Raw genomic sequence first — 16,958 nt, 5'->3', positions numbered from 1 at the left:
ACACCGCTGGGCCGCGCGGCGTGGAAAAAGCCTGCAGAGGGTGTGGTGGGGACCCGGTGGCAGGAGAGACGGTATCTGTCCTGGTCACACCACGTTCCCCGCTCCTTCAACCCAGGTAGAGAAGGCAGAGGCTGCAGGGCCGGGGCCAGCCACGACCCCCTCCCGCTCCAAGGAGGACGTGGGCGTAGCGAGTTTCAGGTCAGAGGGGCAGCCCCGAAAAAGGGGCCCCGTGGGCAACTCGCGGCCGTCGGGTGTTGCGAGTGCCCCTGAAGGGGCGCGGACCCCACCGCCCGACGTCTGCCCTGGGTGACAGGAGGGCACCTAGAAGGCGGGAAGAACTGCAGCCGCTCCTGCCGCGGGACTGGGAGAAGCGCTGCCGGCGCTGCCAGCGTTGCGGCCTCCTGTTAAAAGAACCGCCAAAGTGGTCACCGAAAACGGACGAGGAAAAGAACGCTCAGCTGCAGCAAAACAAACTAATGGGCAGGAGAAAGGAAGAGAATAAACTTTAACGGAATTTCGCAAAAAATACATTCAGGCCGGGCGCGGCGGCTTACACCTGTAATCCCAGCACTTTGGGAGGCCGAGGCGGGCAGATCACCTGAGGTTGAGACCAACCTGACCAACATGGAGAAACCCCATCTCTACTAAAAATATAAAAAATTGGCCGGGCATGGTAGCACATGCCTGTAATCCCAGCTACTCAGGAGACTGAGGCCGGAGAATCGCTTGAACCCGGAAGGCGGAGGTTTCGGTGAGCCGAGATTGCGCCATTACACTCCAGCCTGGGCAACAAGAGCGAGACTTCGTCTCAAAAAAAAAAAAATAAAATAAAAAATACATTCAGGCAGCTGCATCCCCGCAGACTCCGCCGCAGCCTGGACCTTGGGAACCAGCAGCCCAGAGCCAAGAAGCCCCACCATTCAGGGCCCAGAAAGACCCCAAAATCCCAGACCAGAGGCAGGGAAGGATGGTGCGAGGAGGAACTCAGGACCCACACACAGCAGGGCCAGGGCTGGAGAGGGAGGCAGAATGGAGAGCTCCCCCCAGGTGAAAGCAACCCCACAGGCCAGGCAGGTGGAGGGAAGGGTGAAGGTCGTATTCTGGAGACCTCCCCTCAGCCTGGAACTGGTTTCTCCTCTGCCTCTCCACCTGTGGGTGTCCCTGTGCTTTGGTAACACCCCAGGCACCAGCTGTGCCCTCACCATGCTGCCTGCCCGCCCCTTCCTTCTGCCATCCCCATCAGGGGGTGCTTCAGAGCCCCCGCCCTTCTGGGGCTACAGGGGAGGACGCACCCAAGCAGGCAGTGAGTGCTGATGCCACCTGTCCTGCCAACAGCTCCTCACCCAGCAAGGCTGACCCAGCCCAGGGTGAAAGAGGAGCCTGTAGACTGGGGAAAGGCTGCCCCTTCACCCACGCCTGCCTATGGCATGGTCTCTCTGCTTCCTGCACAGGCACTGAGATCTGCTTCCCATGGAGTCCCACTGAGCCCCACGGCCATGGCCAGCCTAGTCCTGGGAGAGGACAACCCAGGTGGTGGTGTGTCTGCAGACACCAAGATCTGGGCACGGGGCCCAGGAAGTGACTGGCTCAGCCTGGAGTCTCCACCAGCACTAGCAGAGCTGCCAAGGGCTGCAGCTATGGAGAACGAGGGATTTGAGGAAGGCAGGAGTCCCTTCCCTCAAACTTTGTGAGCAGGAAGGAGATGGGCCAGAGGAGATGGAGGAGTAAGATAAGGAATGTGCGTTTAGCTTTAATGTCTATTAAATAGGTTGGGAAAAACAGGCCAAGTGTGAGCACTTGACTCCTGCAGAGGCCCTAGCACAGCCCTCTGCACTCCAGCTGCAGCCCCATCCAGACCAGGAGTGTTGTGTTCTGGCTGATGGGTGTAGGATGGCGTCTGTTTACTTTGGAGTGTGGGCTGGTCAGAGGAGAAAGAGCAACTTCATGCTCCTTCTCACTACATCGTTGGTTCACCACAGACCACGTCCTGCATTCCCTGATTCTTTCACTGGGAATGCCCTGGACCTTCTGGTGGTGTCCCAGCTAGGTGGGTTCAAGGCCACCACCCTGCTCAGGGCAGCTAGCCTGCAGGGAAGGGCCAGGTAGCACCTCTCAGTGGAGACTCAGTCTTCCTTCCTTCAGAAGGCTGCCTCAAGGGAAGACCTGGGGTCCTTCCTGCCCTCAGCGCTGGCTGGTTGTCTTGTTCATGCAGTGGAAGACGTTACAGAAGAATTCATACCAGAAGAACATGAAGCCCGTGGAGAGGGCAGCCTTGAGCAGGCTGGGGGACAGGCCCTTGAAGAAGCCCAGGGTACCTTCCTCTTGCAGCACCTGCTTGGTACAGTCTACGAGGCCCTTGTATTTCCGCACCTGGGGAAAGGAAAGGGGCGAGAGATGGATGTCCACTCTGCTGCCGTCAACACAGGCCCTGGCATGCCACAGCTCTCAAGAAGTACTTGATGGACAAAGCAATGAATGCAAAATAGCAAATATTTTTATTTTTATTTTTTGTTGAGGCAGAGTCTCACTCTGTCACTCAGGCTGGAGTGCAGTGGCACAATCTTGGCTCACTACGGCCTCTGCCTCCCGGGTTCAAGCAATTCTCCTGCCTCATCCTTCCAAGTAGCTGGGATTACAGGCACACACCACCACGCCTGGCTAATTTTTTGTATTTTTAGTAGAGACGGGGGTTTCACCATGTTGTCCAGGTTGGTCTTGAACTCCTGACCTCAGGTGATCCACTCGCCTCAGCCTCCCAAAGTACTGGGATTACAGGTGCGGGCAACCACACCTGGCTCAAAATAGCAAATAAATTAACCTCATTCTTTCTACTGCAATTGGGTTAAGACTGAACAGATGACAGGCCTAGAAGTCAGCAGCTAGACAGAGCTGCTGCCTGCCCAGGAAGAATGGCTGCCTATGGCTCCAAAGGATCCAGCAATGGCTCGGAAACCTCTTCCCAGAGGTGTCTCTGACCCTTCATCCCATCCCACCTGATCCCTCTTGGGCAGCAGACCTGAACCTGGCCCTCAGTAGCTCTCAGCCGGGCCTCCCTGCCTTCAGCCTCACCCTCTCCAGCTGACTTCACACACTGCTGTCAGCCTTTTGTCCCCAGGCACAGTCCTCAGGCCTGGCTTCCCCTCCAAAAGCTGCAATAACTCCTAGTGACAAGGACATCATGAGAAATCAGGTCCAAACGCCAAGACCTGCTGTTCAAGTCACTCCACCGTTTGGCCTTGACTTCCCTCCCTGATCTGACCACCACTGGTCTTCCCACGTGCCCTTCCCACCTCTGACCAAACTGGATTACACTAGTCTTTGTTAGCAGCAAGGCCTCCCTCTGCCATGCTGGGCTCTTGCCATCGCTCCCTGTCCAAATTCAAACTGTCCCTTCATGCTGGTGCAGTGGTGCATGCCTGCAGATCTAGCTACTTGGGACGCTGAGCCCAGAGGTTTGCTTGAGCCCAGGAGTTCAAGACCAGCCTAGGCAACAGAGTAATATCACATCTTAAAACAAACAAAGAAAAGGGCCGGGTGCGGTGGCTCAGGTGTAATCCCAGCACTTTGGGAGGCAGAGGCGGATGGATCACCTGAGGTCAGGAGTTCAAGAACAGCCTGACCAACATGGAGAAACCCCATCTCTACTAAAAATACAAAATTAGCCAGGCACGGTGGTGCATGCCTGTAATCTCAGCTACTCAGGAGGCTGAGGCAGGAGAATTGCTTGAACCTGGGAGGTGCAAGTTGCAGTGAGCCGAGATCATGCCATTGCACTTCAGCCTGGGCAACAAGAGCAAAACTCCATTTCAAAAAAAAAAAAAGAATACTGGGTACGGCGGCTTATGCCTGTAATACCAGTACTTTGGGAGGCTGAGGCAGGCGGATCACTCGAGGTCAGGAGTTTGAGACCACCCTGGCCAACATGGTGAAACCCTGTCTCTATTAAAAATACAAAAATTAGCCAGGTGTGGTGGTGGGCACCTTGATGCCAGCTACTTTGGAGGCTGAGGCAGGGGAATTGCTTGAATCTGGGAGGTAGAGGCTGCAGTGAGCCGAAATTGTGCCACTGCACTCCAGCCTGGGTGATAGAGTGAGACTCAGTCTTGAAAAAAAATTTTTAGTAGACTCATCTCTACTATATATTTTTAGTAGAGTTGGAGTTTCACCATGTAAGCCATGGTTTTACCATGTTGGCCAGGGTGGTCTTGGAACTCTTGACCTCAGGTGAACCACCTGCCTTGGCCTCCCAAAGTGCTGGGGTTACGCCTGGCCCTCAGTTGTACTTTCCGTGTACTAGGAAGGTTGACCATCCAGAAAAAAAAATACATACACATACATATATATATATATATATATGCTGCTCAAATTCAATTCACCCCATTCCAGAACAGCTACAGCAAAACTCCTCTGTTTTTTAATATTTGGGGACCTTCCTTATGTGAATGTATTCTATTCAACACTGTACGGACATGTTTGTTTGTTTGTTTTGAGATGGAGTCTTACTCTCTTGCCCAGGCTGGAGTGCAGTGGCGTTATCTCAGCTCACTGCAACCTCCGCCTCCTGGGTTCAAGCAAATCTGTCTCAGTCTCCTGAGTAGCTGGAACTATAGGCGCCTGTCACCACTCCTGGCTAATTTTTATATTTTTGTAGAGACGGGGTTTTACCATGTTGATCAGGCTGGTCTTGAACTCCTGACCTCAGGAGATCCACCTGCCTCGGCCTCCCAAAGTGCTGGGGTTATAGGCGTGAGTCACTACATTCAGCCTCTGGACATGTTTTAAGAGCAGAAACTGGGCTAGGTGCAGTGGCTTATGCCTGTAATCCCAGCACTTTGGGAGGTGAGTCAGGAGTGTTCAAGACCAGCCTAGGAAACAGAGTGAGACCTTGCTTCTATTTTTTTTTTTTTTTTGAGGCGGAGACTTGTTCTGTCACCAGGCTGGAGTACAGTGGCGCAATCTTGGCTTACTGCAACCTCCACCTCCCAGGTTCAAGTGATTCTACTGCCTCAGCCTACTGAGTAGCTAGGTCTACAGGCGTGTGCTACCATGCCCAGCTAATTTTTGTATTTTTAGTAGAGACGGGGTTTTACCACATTGGCCAGGATGACCTTGTGATCTGCCTGCCTCGGCCTCCCAAAGTGCTGGGATTACAGGCATGAGCCACCACTCCCGGCCGACCCTGCCTCTATTTTAAAGAAGAAGAAAAAAAGAGCAGACACTGTATATCCTTGGCCCAGATCCTTCCACAGTGCACAGGACCCAGGGCTTGTGTGCAGCTTTCCCACATACTTGGGGATCTCCAGGGATGGACTGGAGGTGAAGGGGCCATGGCCAAGGGCCAAGCTGCCCAATGGGTAGGAGCTGACTACTGGTTCCCTCATGTGCCCAGTGATGGCAAGGGTCAGAGCTGTCTGCCCGGGAATGAATGGCTCACCTGGCCAAAGGCAGCTCTGGCATGCTCGAACCCTCCAACCTGTAGCCGCTTCTTGAAGAGGTCCAGGGGATATGTCAGGGTCTTGCTGATGACGCCAGCTCCACTGCCACAAAGCAGGTTTTTGAGGTTCTCTGAACCGGAAAAGTGGGGTGGGGAGAACGGATGAGAGAAATGCAGTCTATGATGCATGACTTGAAAGGCGCCAGGGCTGAGCGCCCACCACAAACCAAACCCAAGTCCTGCACTTCAGCCTGACCTCCGCTGGTCCTCCCATTCCAAAGAGGAATGTCATCTACGGGGAGGAAAGCCAGACGCAGCCACTTCTGGCGGAGTGATCCGGGCTGGATGGGCTGGTGGTGGCAGTCTCCCAGCTGGAGGCAACGTGGGCCTCAGCTTCTGCAGTGTGACTCAGTTCAGGGCTGGAGAGGGACCAGGATGCCCCACTCCTCCCCAGCCTCCCCCCACCCCCAACCCCTGACTCCCCCTGCCCAGAAAAAGCAACCAAAGAACCTCAACCAAATAACAAGCAGTTTGCAATTTGGACTTCCGACAAAAATGAAAACCATGACCAGTCACTGGAAGTAAATTTCAGTCATGCCAGTGATAGGTGTGGCAGGAGCTGGAAGAAATCAAGTCCTCTGCAAGCATTTGCAGTTGTTTTGTTTGCCACATTACAGAGCCGGGCACAGGGACCCGCAGGGTCTTCCCTTCGGACAGGAGAATTTTAGCTCCTTCGTGATTTGGATGGAAGGGGGCGCTCTGGCGGCTGGGGTGGGAGGGTTCCCTCTCATGTGAGGGCTGCCTCACCATTTTTCTTTCCTTCGGTTGGTATGGCCCACTCGTACATGTGCTTCAAGGAACTGTAGCAGGAGAACTGCAGCCCGGCGTAGGGGAAGATGGCGATCAAGGTGGGGGTCAAGCCTTTGTAGAAGACCAAGGGGCCCTCGCTCCTATACATGGTCCCCACGGCGTGGCGCAGTGTGTTATAAACCTGGACACACACACACGCACCTTGAATGAGCTCAGTGAGGTGGTTTTAGCCCTGGAACAGCCCATCAGAGCTATGTCCCCTTGCCTAAAAACTCAGCTACCAGGAGCGTAACTCCTGCGAGAAAGACAGTCAAAGGAAACGCTGGACAGAGATTCAAAGGGTGGCATTTTCCAGAAACTCCCCCTTCTACACATGTATACCGCTGTTATATCCACAGGTGTGCACAAAAGTATGTGTCCAAGAGTCACTGCAGCATCCTGGGGAAGGGCTAAAGGTTCGATGTCCATCTGTGGGTGATGGTTACATAAATTACGGGACACCAGCTCACAAGAACACAGTGCAGCTGTTCAAATAGGAAGGTGCGGCCGAGCGCAGTGGCTCACGCCTGTAATCCCAGCACTTTGGAGAGGCCAAGTTGGGTGGATCGCTTGAGGCCAGGAGTTTAAGACCAACCTGGCCAACATGGTGAAACCCCGTTTCTACTAAAAATACAAAAATTGACTGGGCCTGGTGGCTCATGCCTGTAATCCTAGCTTCTTGGGAAGCTAAGGCACAGGAATTGCTTGAATCTGGGAGGCGGAGATTGTGGTAAGCTGAGATTGCACCATGGTACTCCAACCTGGGTGACAGGTGAAGACTGTCTCAGAAACAAAAACAAATAAATAATAAAAATAAAGTAGAGAGGAGGTCTTGCTATGACTGGTCTTGAACTCTTGTTCAGTGAGGTGGTTTTAGCCCTGGAACAGCCCATCAGAGCTATGTCCCCTTGCCTAAAAACTCAGCTACCAGAAGCGTAACTCCTGCGAGAAAGACAGTCAAAAGAAACGCTGGACAGAGATTCAAAGGGTGGCATTTTCCAGAAACTCCCCCTTCTACACATGTATACCGCTGTTATATCCACGGGTGTGTGGACTGATCTGGGGATGGGCTGGTCCAGCCTCCCAAAGTATTAGGATTACAGGCATGCGCCACCACGCCCGGCCCCCAGTTGCTTAAATCTGGGAGCCAGAGGTCACAGTGAGCTGAGATTTCACCACTGCACTCCAGCCTGGGTGACAGAGCGAGACTCCGTCTCAAACAAACAAAAAACCAAAAAACAACCAGAAGTTCAAGACCAGCCTGAACCTGAGCAATGTAATGAGACCTTGCCCTACAAAAATAAAAAAATAAAAAACTAGGTATGGTGGCACGTGCCTGTGGTCTTAGCTACTTGAGAGGTTGAGGCAGGAAGATTGCTTGAGCTTAGGAGTTCGAAGCTATAGTGAGCTATTGTAGCCACTGTACTCCAGCCTGAGTGACAAGACCCTGTCTCAAAAAATATATATAAATAATAATGACAGTGGGGTGCGGTGGCTCACACCTGTAATCCCAGCACTTTGGGAGGCCAAGACAGGTGGATCACCTGAGATCAAGAGTTCGTGACCAGCCTTGGCGACATGGTGAAACCCCATCTCTATTAAAAATATAAAAATAAGGGCCGGGCGTGGTGGCTCACGCCTGTAATCCCAGCACTTTGGGAGGCCGAGGTGGGTGGATCATGAGGTCAAGAGATCGAGACCATCCTGGTCAACATGGTGAAACCCCATCTCTACTAAAAATACACAAAATTAGCTGGGCATGGTGGCGCGTGCCTGTAATCCCAGCTACTCAGGAGGCTGAGGCAGGAGAATTGCCTGAACCCAGGAGGCGGAGGTTGCGGTGAGCCGAGATCGCACCATTGCACTCCAGCCTGGGTAACAAAAGCGAAACTCCGTCTCAAAAAAAAAAAAAAAATATATATATATATATAAATAAGCTGCGTGCAGTGGCACATGCCTATAATCTCAGCTACTCAGAAGGCTGAGGGAGGAGAATCACTTGAACCCAGGAGGCAGAGGTTGCAGTGAGCTGAGATTGCGCCACTACACTCCGGCCTGGGCAACAAAGTGAGACTCTGTCTCAAACAAACAAACAAACAAACAAAAAACCAAAGATGCTCTCATAATAATCCAGCAATAAGTTCTTGGGTCTCACTTTCCCAGAAGCAGTCATTGATCCAGCCCACTGCTGGGTATTCATTTGTTCTGTTTCACACTGGTAGGTTCTGTCTCCCCAGGGAGGCTGTGAGCTCTTTTGAGGCAGGGACATAGGGCACGCTGCACAGTGCTGCCCACGGTCATGGGTTTTATAGACTGACTGCCACAAACTGAAAACCCAAACCTCTCCCAGCTTTGCCTTCTGCAAGGACAAGAACTCATCCTTTACCGACTGTGGTGGCTCACGCTTGTATCCCAGCATTTTGGGAGGCTGAGGTGGGCAGACTGCTTGAGCTCAAGAGTTTGAGACCAGTCTGGGCAACATGATGAAACCCTGTCTCTAAAAAAATACAAAACTTAGCCAGATTTAGTCTCAGCTACTGGGGACGCTGAGGCAGGAGGATAACTTGATCCCAGAAGGTCGAGGCTGCAGTGAGCAGTGATTGTGTCACTGCACTCTAGCCTGAGCAATAAAACAAGACCCTGTCTCAAAATATATATATATAGGCTGGGTGCGGTGGCTCACGCCTGTAATCCTGGCACTTTGAGAGGCCAAGGTGGGCAAATTGCCTGAGGTCAGAAGTTTGAAACCAGCCTGGCCAACATGGTGAAACCCGTCTCTACTAAAAATACAAAAAATTAGCTGAGTGTAGTGGCAGACACCTGTAATCCCAGCTACTTGGGAGGCTGAGGTAGGAGAATCACCCAGGAGGTGGAGGTTAAAGTGAGCCAAGATCACGCCTCTGCACTCCAGCCTGGGTGACAGAGCGAGATTCCATCGCCAAAAAAAAAAGAAAGAAAAATGTATATCTATATATAAAATATATTAAAAAAAAGAACATGCTTATTAAATAAAAGATAAAAAATAACACAACCCCTGTGACACCTTCCTATCTGGGCTCCCTGGTCAGGCCCCTGGCCACTCACCTTGGGCTCACCCTGAGCTGCAAAGCGGGTACGCAGAACATCCACAGGGTGCACAGTGAGGGTGGCCACACAGGCAGACAGGCCACCACACACAAAGTGCACCGAGAACTCCCGGGCGTCATACACGCTGCCTCTGTGGACCAGCTCCGTCAGCATTTCAAATGACAAGAACTGCAACAGCAAATGAAGAAGTCACTGATAGCCAAAAGGATGAGGGCAAGGACCAAATACTCCCCAAATGCATCACCTGTGACCTGGCTGGGGCCCAGGCGTAGGGGCGAGGGAAAGGTCAGGAAATGTTCTTCCTGAGCAGTGACAGCATGCGATAAATATAAAACTCTATGCAAAACTCAGATGCCATTTGATACTCTTGAGTAGAGCCAGACTCCCAAAGGGTTAAGAAGATATATGGGGGCTGGGCGCAGTGGCTCATGCCTGTAATCCCAGCACTTTGGGAGGCCGAGGTGGGCGGATCACAAGGTTAGAAGTTCGAGACTAGCCTGCTCAACATAGTGAAACCCCATCTCTACTAAAAATACAAAAATTAGCTGGGCGTGGTGGCGGGCACCTGTAGTCCCAGCTACTCAGGAAGCTGAGGCAGGAGAATCACTTGAACCCAGGAGGTGGGGGTTGCACTGAGCCAAGATCATACTACAGCCTGGGTGACAGAGCGAGACTCTATCTCAAAAAAAAAAAAAAAAAAAAAGATACATGATGGAAAAATGTACATCAGGAAAAGTCACTGGCTAACTTAGTTTTCCGAGAACTGGGAAAGATGACCATGTTCCGATTCCTGCAGGAACCCCCTTCAGTGCAGCCTGCGGCGGCGCTGTCTGAGAAGCGCTCTTTTCCGGGGCAGGTTCTGTCAGGAGCACGTTCCACAGGGTGACTCCTTTACATTCAGATCTTTCTTTGTTTTGTTTTGTTTTTTTGTTTTTTTTTTTTTTTGAGACGGAGTTTCACTCATTACCCAGGCTGGAGTGCAATGGCGCGATCTCGGCTCACCGCAACCTCCGCCTCCTGGGTTCAGGCAATTCTCCTGCCTCAGCCTCCTGAGTAGCTGGGATTACAGGCACGCACCACTGTGCCCAGCTAATTTTTTGTATTTTTAGTAGAGACGGGGTTTCACCATGTTGACCAGGATGGTCTCGATCTCTTGACCTCGTGATCCACCCGCCTCGGCCTCCCAAAGTACTGGGATTACAGGCTTGAGCCACCGTGCCCGGCCCTGTTTTGTTTTTTTGAGACAGAGTGTTGCTCTGTCGCCCAGGCTGGAGTGCAATGGCACAATCTCAGCTCACTGCAACCTCTGCCTCCTGAGTTCAAGTGATTCTCCTGCCTCAGCTTCCCGAGTAGCTGGGATTACAGGCGCCTGCCACCACACCCAGGTAATTTTTTTTTTTTGAGATGGAGTTTTGCTCTTGTTGCCCAGGCTGGAGTGCAATGGCGTGATCTCAGCTCACCGAAACCTCTGCCTCCTGGGCTCAAGCAATTCTCCTGCCTCAGCCTCCCGAGTAGTTGTGATTACAGGCACGCGCCACCACGCCCAGCTAATTTTGTATTTGCAGTAGATATGAGGTTTCTCCATGTTGGTTAGGCTGGTCTTGAATACGCGACCTCAGGTGATCGACCCACCTCAGCCTCCCAAAGTGCTGGAATTACAGGTGTGAGCCAATGAGCCCGGCTTAATTTTTGTTTTTTTGAGATGAAGTCTTGCTCTGTCACCAGGCTGGAGTGCAATGGCGCAATCTCAGCTCACTGCAACCTCCGCCTCCTGGGTTCAAGCGATTCTTCAACCTCAGCCTCCCGAGTAGCTGGGACTGCAGGCGTGTGCCACCACGCCCCGCTAATTTTTTTGTATTTTTATTGAGACAGGGTTTCACCATGTTGGCCAGGATGGTCTCAATCTTTTGACCTCGTGATCCGCCCGCCTCGGTCTTAATTTTTGTATTTTTTAGTAGAGATAGGGTTTCACTATGCTGGCCAGGCTGGTCTTGAACTCTTAACTTGGTGATCTGCCCACCTCGGCCTCCCAAAGTGCTGGGATTACAGGTGTGAGCCGCTGTGCCTGGCCTTTTTTTTTTTTTAGAGAAAAGTATCGCTCTGTTACCTAGGCTGGAGTACAGTGGCATGAACACGGCTCACTGCCGCCTCAACCCACCTGGGCTCAAGCAATCTTCCTACCTCAGCCCCCCAAGTAGCTGGGACTACAGGCGCATGCCACTATGTCCAGGTAATTTTGGTATTTTTTGGTAGAGTCAGGGTTTCACTATGTTGCCAAGGCTGGTTTCAAACTCCTGAGCTCAAGCGATCTGCCCACCTTGGCCTCCCAAAGTGCTGGGATTACACGCATGAGCCACTGCGCTTGGCCCTGTTTTGTTTTTTGAGGCAAAGTCTTGCTCAGTTGCCCAGGCTGGAGTCCAGTGGCACGATCATAGTTCACAGCAGCCTTGACTTCTCTAGCTCAAATGATTCTCCTGCCTCTGGAATAGCTGGGGCTACAGGCATGTACCACCACACCTGGCTTTTTTTTTTTTTAATTTTTAGTAGAGAGGAGGTCTCGCTATGTTGCCCAGGCTGGTCTCAAACTCCTGAGCTCAAGCCATCCTCCCACCTCAGCCTCCCAAAGTGATGGGATTACAGGCATGAGCCACTGCACCAGGGCTATGCTCAGATCTTCCTTCAGCCAAGTGAAGATGGCCTAGCTTCTTTTTTTGTTGTTGAGACAGGGTATGGCTCTGTCCACCTCAGTTTTCTCATACGTGAAATGGGAGTGACACAGCCCCTGCCTTAAGGACTGCTGTGACAGAGTGTACGTGAAGTGCTTCCAACAGGGGCCTGGCCCATAGCTGGCACTGTTCAGGGCTGGTTCTTACCACGTCTATTGCGTAAAACCACACGCTGTGCACTATGACTATACCGGTGCTCCACTGAGTGAAGCCCAAGTTCTAATCCTAGAACCGCCATGTGCAGGCTGTGAGGCCTCAGACAGCTGGTTTCACCTCCCTGAGATCCACATGACACCTGCTCTGCCCTCCTCATGACACTGCGGTGAAGTTCAGATGAGCCACATGTGTGAAGGTGGTACTTCAAAAACTGAAATGCATTAATGCTGTCCCAAGCCCCACAGAAGGCATGACATCAAATCAGTCTCCAAGATGCAACACCTAAGTCACGCAGGATAGACGAGGGGATGTGGGGCAGGGGAATGCCTAAGGCACAGCAGCTCACTCTGACATTTTCCACTGGTCAGGAGAGGCCAGTGGGAAGTGTGGGGCCTGCCTCTCACGTCCTGCCCTACACGCCATTCCCGTGTGCCTCACCCTCCCTCTGCTCCTCCATTGAGCAACGGGACCCCAGAGGCCTGGCCAGGTCCCCTGCCACCTACTTGGACAGCTCCATAGCCTATGGAGAGAATCTGGGCTGGGATGTGTCCCTTCCAGAAAGCTGTTGGCCCCTCCTCCTGCAGAATCTGCCTAATGGCCTGGAGTATCCCATGGTACTTTGCGTTGGGGTCTCTGCGAGACAGGCGCTCATGCTGAAGCTAGGAATCAAAATTGAAAAGATCAGGACAGCAGGGTGGGCTGGAATGTGAAGGGGAACTTTCAGAAAAGGTGAGGCCTTCATGTGGATAGAATTCCAAGTTTTAGGAACTGCTTTGGCAAGGAAGACTGAACTTGTCCTCCAGTCCATTGCATGGAAAAAGGGGAATAGTACCTGGAAACGGATCTTGATGACGTCGAAGGGACTGATCAGTGCCCGAGTGACAAGTCCAGACACAGACCCGGCCACTGCCACCTGGAACCTGGTATTATTCCTGCCATCTGGTTTGGGGTCATAGCCAACCATCCCTGCCTCTGGCCCACACAATGTCCATCAGTATCAAGCTAAATGCAAGAGACATGAAGTAAACACCAGGCAAGTTTCTTAGGGTCTCTGCTCAAACATTACCTCCTCAGAGCAGCCCTCCCTGGCTAGACTGTCTAAAATAGCACTCACTTTTGGACTGAGCTCAGCAGCTCATGCCTGTAATCCCAGCACTTCGGGAGGCAGAGGTGGTTGGATTGCTTGAGCTCAGGAGTTCAAGACCAGCCTGGGAAACATAGCAAAACCCCAACTCTACAAAAAATACAAAAATTTAAACATGATGAAACCCCGTCTCTACTAAAAATACAAAAATTATCTGGGCGTGGTGGTGGGCACCTGTAGTTCCAGCTACCCGGGAGGCTGAGGCAGGAGAACTGCTTGAACCCAGGAGGTGGAGGTTGCAGTGAGCCAAAATCACGCCATTACACTCTAGCCTGGGCGAAAAGAGCAGGACTCCGTCTTTAAAAAAAAAAAAAGAAAAAGAAAGAAAGGCTGGGCGTGGTGGCTCACGCCTGTAATCCCAGCACTTTGAGAGGCCAAGGTGGGCAGATCACGAAGTCAAGAGATCAAGACCATCCTGGCCAACATGGTGAAACCCCATCTCTACTAAAATACAAAAATTAGCTGGGCGTGGTGGCGTGCACCTGTAGTCCCAGCTACTGGGGAGGCTGAGGCAGGAGAATTGCTTGAACCTGGGAAGCAGAGGTAGCAGTGAGCTGAGATAGCGCCACTGCACTCCAGTCTGGTGCCTGGCGACAGAGCAGAACTCCATCTCAAAAAAAAAAGAAAATTATGCTCCTGGGGCCCCCCGCCAGACCTACTGACCTCTTCAGCCTCACTCTGGACCATTCTTCCCCTTTCCTCACTTAACCAGGGTGGTCTGAGTGCTTCTGCCCAGTTCCTGGAAAACTCAGCGAGTGCTCTTATCTACTGCCTTGCCTCCACTCCTCCAGTTCCCCACATCTGAAATGCAGCCCCACTCCCAGCCCCTACTCACTTTTCCAAGGCTAGCTCCTCTCATCCACCAGAGCTCAGCTAAAAAGCATCCCTTCCAGGAGATGTACTTTTTTCCTTTTTTGTAAAAACAAAAAACAAAACAAAACAAAAAACAGTAATACCTATATACGCGCTGTTGAGTTGTACAATGCATAGAAAGAAGTGTATAACCACACATGCATCAACAGGTAATTGGTAACTGATCACTGGGAGAAGGGTTGGGAAGGGAGGAAGGGAGACCTGTTTAGATAATTCTATAATGTTTAAATTTGTTACGGCAAAAAAAAAAAATTCCCTTAAACTAAAACTTAGAATTACCCTAGTTCTTGAATACTTGTGGTAGCGGGGCCGGGGAGGGGGGGTAAGGGGGTGAGAGAGACTTCTTACAGGATGACAGTCTTCACCACAGACATTCCTTTTCTCCTCTCACCCACCCTGGAACTCTTCCCCAGGAGCCCATGAGCAGTTTAAACATGCGGCAAGCGACTGAGAGGCAAAACCTCTCCAGGGGCTACCCAGGGACCGCTCAGGTCACACTGAGCAGTCAGTTTCCCGCCCATCTGGGCGGGAAAGAGGAGCAAGCCCGAGTGGCAGGTGTCCTGGATCGGTGTCAGGAGGAGACCGGAGAATAGGAGGCTCTTCCCGGTGTTCGGGTACCCATGTGCCCAAGGGTTCAGCTGAGCAGCTCTGCAGATGTCCCCGCGTGCGTACACAGATGTCCACGTGTGCCTCGGAGAATGTTTTTTCTCCCCGAGTCCGAGGGGACGCCCTGGAGCTCAGGTGCTCCGGGGCGTGCGCGGGGCTCTGCCGCCGGTGTCCCAGGAGATGCTTCTCAGGTCAGGTGTGACACGTGTGCGCACAATCCCCGCCCCCTAGTGAGCGCCTGGTGCGTGTGCGCCCTCCCGACCGCCCTGGGGAGCCAGGGTGCAGGTCCCCGGGAGGACGGCGAGAAGGACGGAGGTAGAGGTTACTTACACGGCTCGGCTAGTGCTGCCCGGCTCCGCGAACTCTGCTCTCTCTAGCTCCTCGCGCAGTCTTAACAGCAAAACTCCACTGAGCTCGGCCGAAACTGGCGGGCTCCTGGGCCAATCACTGCGCAGCCCCCCGCCAGACGCTGAACCAATGGTTCTGCTCTTGAGGTCCAGCCACCGCCTCCCGCAAGGTATTACTGGGTAATGTAGTCCTTTGAGACCAAGGGCATGTCCGCTGGTCGGCGCACAACCTCCTGGGAGATGTAGTCCCGCTGCTGGAGCGCGCGCGCGCAAGGGCAACGAACGCGTCCGAAGGAGGCTGCTTGCAAAGCTGGACTGCGACCTTAGGGGTCGCCGTGCTCTGGCGAGTGGCTGGGAAATCAGCCTGCAGGCAGGGTGCAAGGTTAGGGGTTCGGGGAACTTAACCCGCTTTCCTCAAACCCTGTTAATGCCAGAACCCGGATAATCTCAACTTGGTAAGAAGACAGGAAGCCTAGCAAAAACCTGGAGGACGAGAGGGAGAGAATCGATGAGAACAGTCCCTTCAGGGACAGGGAGGGCAAAAACACGAGGGTTCCCCCTCTCACCCCGAGTTTTGGAGGAAATGACTCATCCTACCGCCCTCACACAACTAGCGTCATGGTTTTGCATGACAGTATTGCCTCCTGACTTTTTAATTGCATTTTTTTATATTAGTATTATTTTGACGCACAATTTTAAGACATTTTTATTGTAGAAAATTTCAAGATATTGGCCGGGCGTGGTGGCTCAGGGCACTTTGGGAAGCACAATCCCAGCACTTTGGGAAGCCAAGGCGGGCGGATCACCTGAGGTCAGGAGTTCGAGACCAGCCTGGCCAACATGGCAAAACACCGTCTCTATTAAAAAAGAAATAAAATAATAAAATTAAATTTAAAAAGAAATTTTCAAGATATACAGAAGTGGAATAACCCGATGAAGCCGCGTAGTCGCTATCTGACCTCAGCAGTTACCACTCATGGCCAATCTTCCAATCTTGTTTCCTCTATTTCTGCACCTACCTCACACCCACTGCCCAGCGTTATTTTGAAGTAAATACCAGACATCATGACATCATGTGCTTTCACCAGTAAACATTTCAGCATATGTCTTTAAAGGATAAGCATTCTCTTTTTAATATGTATACATTATGTTTCATACACACATAAAACTGTGACTCTGACCCAAAAACAATATTTTCCTAATATCAAATACAAATTAGTGTTTACACTTCTCTGAATGACCTACAAATGTCCTTGGCTCACTGCAACCTCGGCTTCCTGGATTCACACAATTCTCCTGCCTCAGCCTCCCAAGCAGCTGGGATTGCAGGCGTGCACCACCACGCCGAGCTAATATTTTGTATTTTTAGTGGAGATGGGGTTTCACCATGTTGGCCAGGCTGGTCTCAAACTCTTGACCTCAGGTGACTGGCTCACCTTGTCCTCCCAAAGTGCTGGGATTACAGGCATGAGCCACTGCATGTAACCAAGATCTGAATTCAGACAAACTTTTTTGGTCTTAGGTCCAGCCTTAGTGACAGAGCAAGACTCCATCTCAAAAAAAAAAATATTTCTGCTATGTTTTCTCCTATATTTTCTAATAGAAATTTCACAGTTTTGGCCAGGCACAGTGGCTCATGCCTGTAATCCCAACCCTTTGGGAGGCCGAAGCAGGCAGATCATGAGGTCACAAGTTTGAGACCAGCCTGGCCAACGTGGTTAAACCCCGCCTCTACT

General features: G+C 51.9%; 1 protein-coding gene and 1 pseudogene across 4 annotated transcripts; one reads left to right on the top strand and one right to left on the bottom strand.

The window, feature by feature from the left end:
- Positions 1-840: 840 nt before the first annotated feature.
- Positions 841-2,202, top strand: LOC105718267 (uncharacterized; annotated as a pseudogene).
- On the bottom strand, positions 1,726-15,298 carry SLC25A19 (solute carrier family 25 member 19). 4 transcript variants are annotated; one of them, XM_064369213.1, is made up of 8 exons: positions 15,206-15,298; positions 14,232-14,305; positions 13,085-13,254; positions 12,756-12,911; positions 9,368-9,538; positions 6,242-6,425; positions 5,435-5,565; positions 1,726-2,370 (listed from the first exon to the last, which is right to left on the bottom strand). In XM_064369213.1, the coding sequence occupies exons 3-8, from the start codon at positions 13,214-13,216 to the stop codon at positions 2,182-2,184; spliced, it is 963 nt and encodes a 320-aa protein (XP_064225283.1). In that variant the 5' UTR covers positions 13,217-13,254; positions 14,232-14,305; positions 15,206-15,298; the 3' UTR covers positions 1,726-2,181. The 4 variants fall into 4 exon arrangements, with proteins under 4 accessions (XP_064225283.1, XP_064225284.1, XP_064225285.1 ...); XM_064369214.1 differs by lacking the exon at positions 15,206-15,298 and adding an exon at positions 14,618-14,633; XM_064369215.1 differs by lacking the exons at positions 14,232-14,305; positions 15,206-15,298 and having other exon boundaries at positions 13,085-13,730.
- Positions 15,299-16,958: the final 1,660 nt, after the last annotated feature.

Source organism: Aotus nancymaae, unplaced genomic scaffold (assembly GCF_030222135.1).
Source record: "Aotus nancymaae isolate 86718 unplaced genomic scaffold, 86718_ANA_hifiasm-v0.15.2.pri h1tg000089l, whole genome shotgun sequence".
Taxonomy (NCBI): Eukaryota; Metazoa; Chordata; class Mammalia; order Primates; family Aotidae; genus Aotus; species Aotus nancymaae.
Note: the sequence above shows the minus strand (reverse complement) of the source record. Positions and strands in the feature narration are given on the sequence as shown.

Coding starts and splice junctions, on each gene's coding strand:
- SLC25A19 (XM_064369213.1), bottom strand. CDS start 13,216: ATGGTTGGCTATGACCCCAAACCAGATGGCAGGAATAATACCAGGTTC. Junction 5,566..6,241: donor AACCGAAGGAAAGAAAAATG/GTGAGGCAGCCC, acceptor TTTCCGGTTCAG/AGAACCTCAAAAACCTGCTT. Junction 2,371..5,434: donor CCAGAGCTGCCTTTGGCCAG/GTGAGCCATTCA, acceptor TCCTTTCCCCAG/GTGCGGAAATACAAGGGCCT.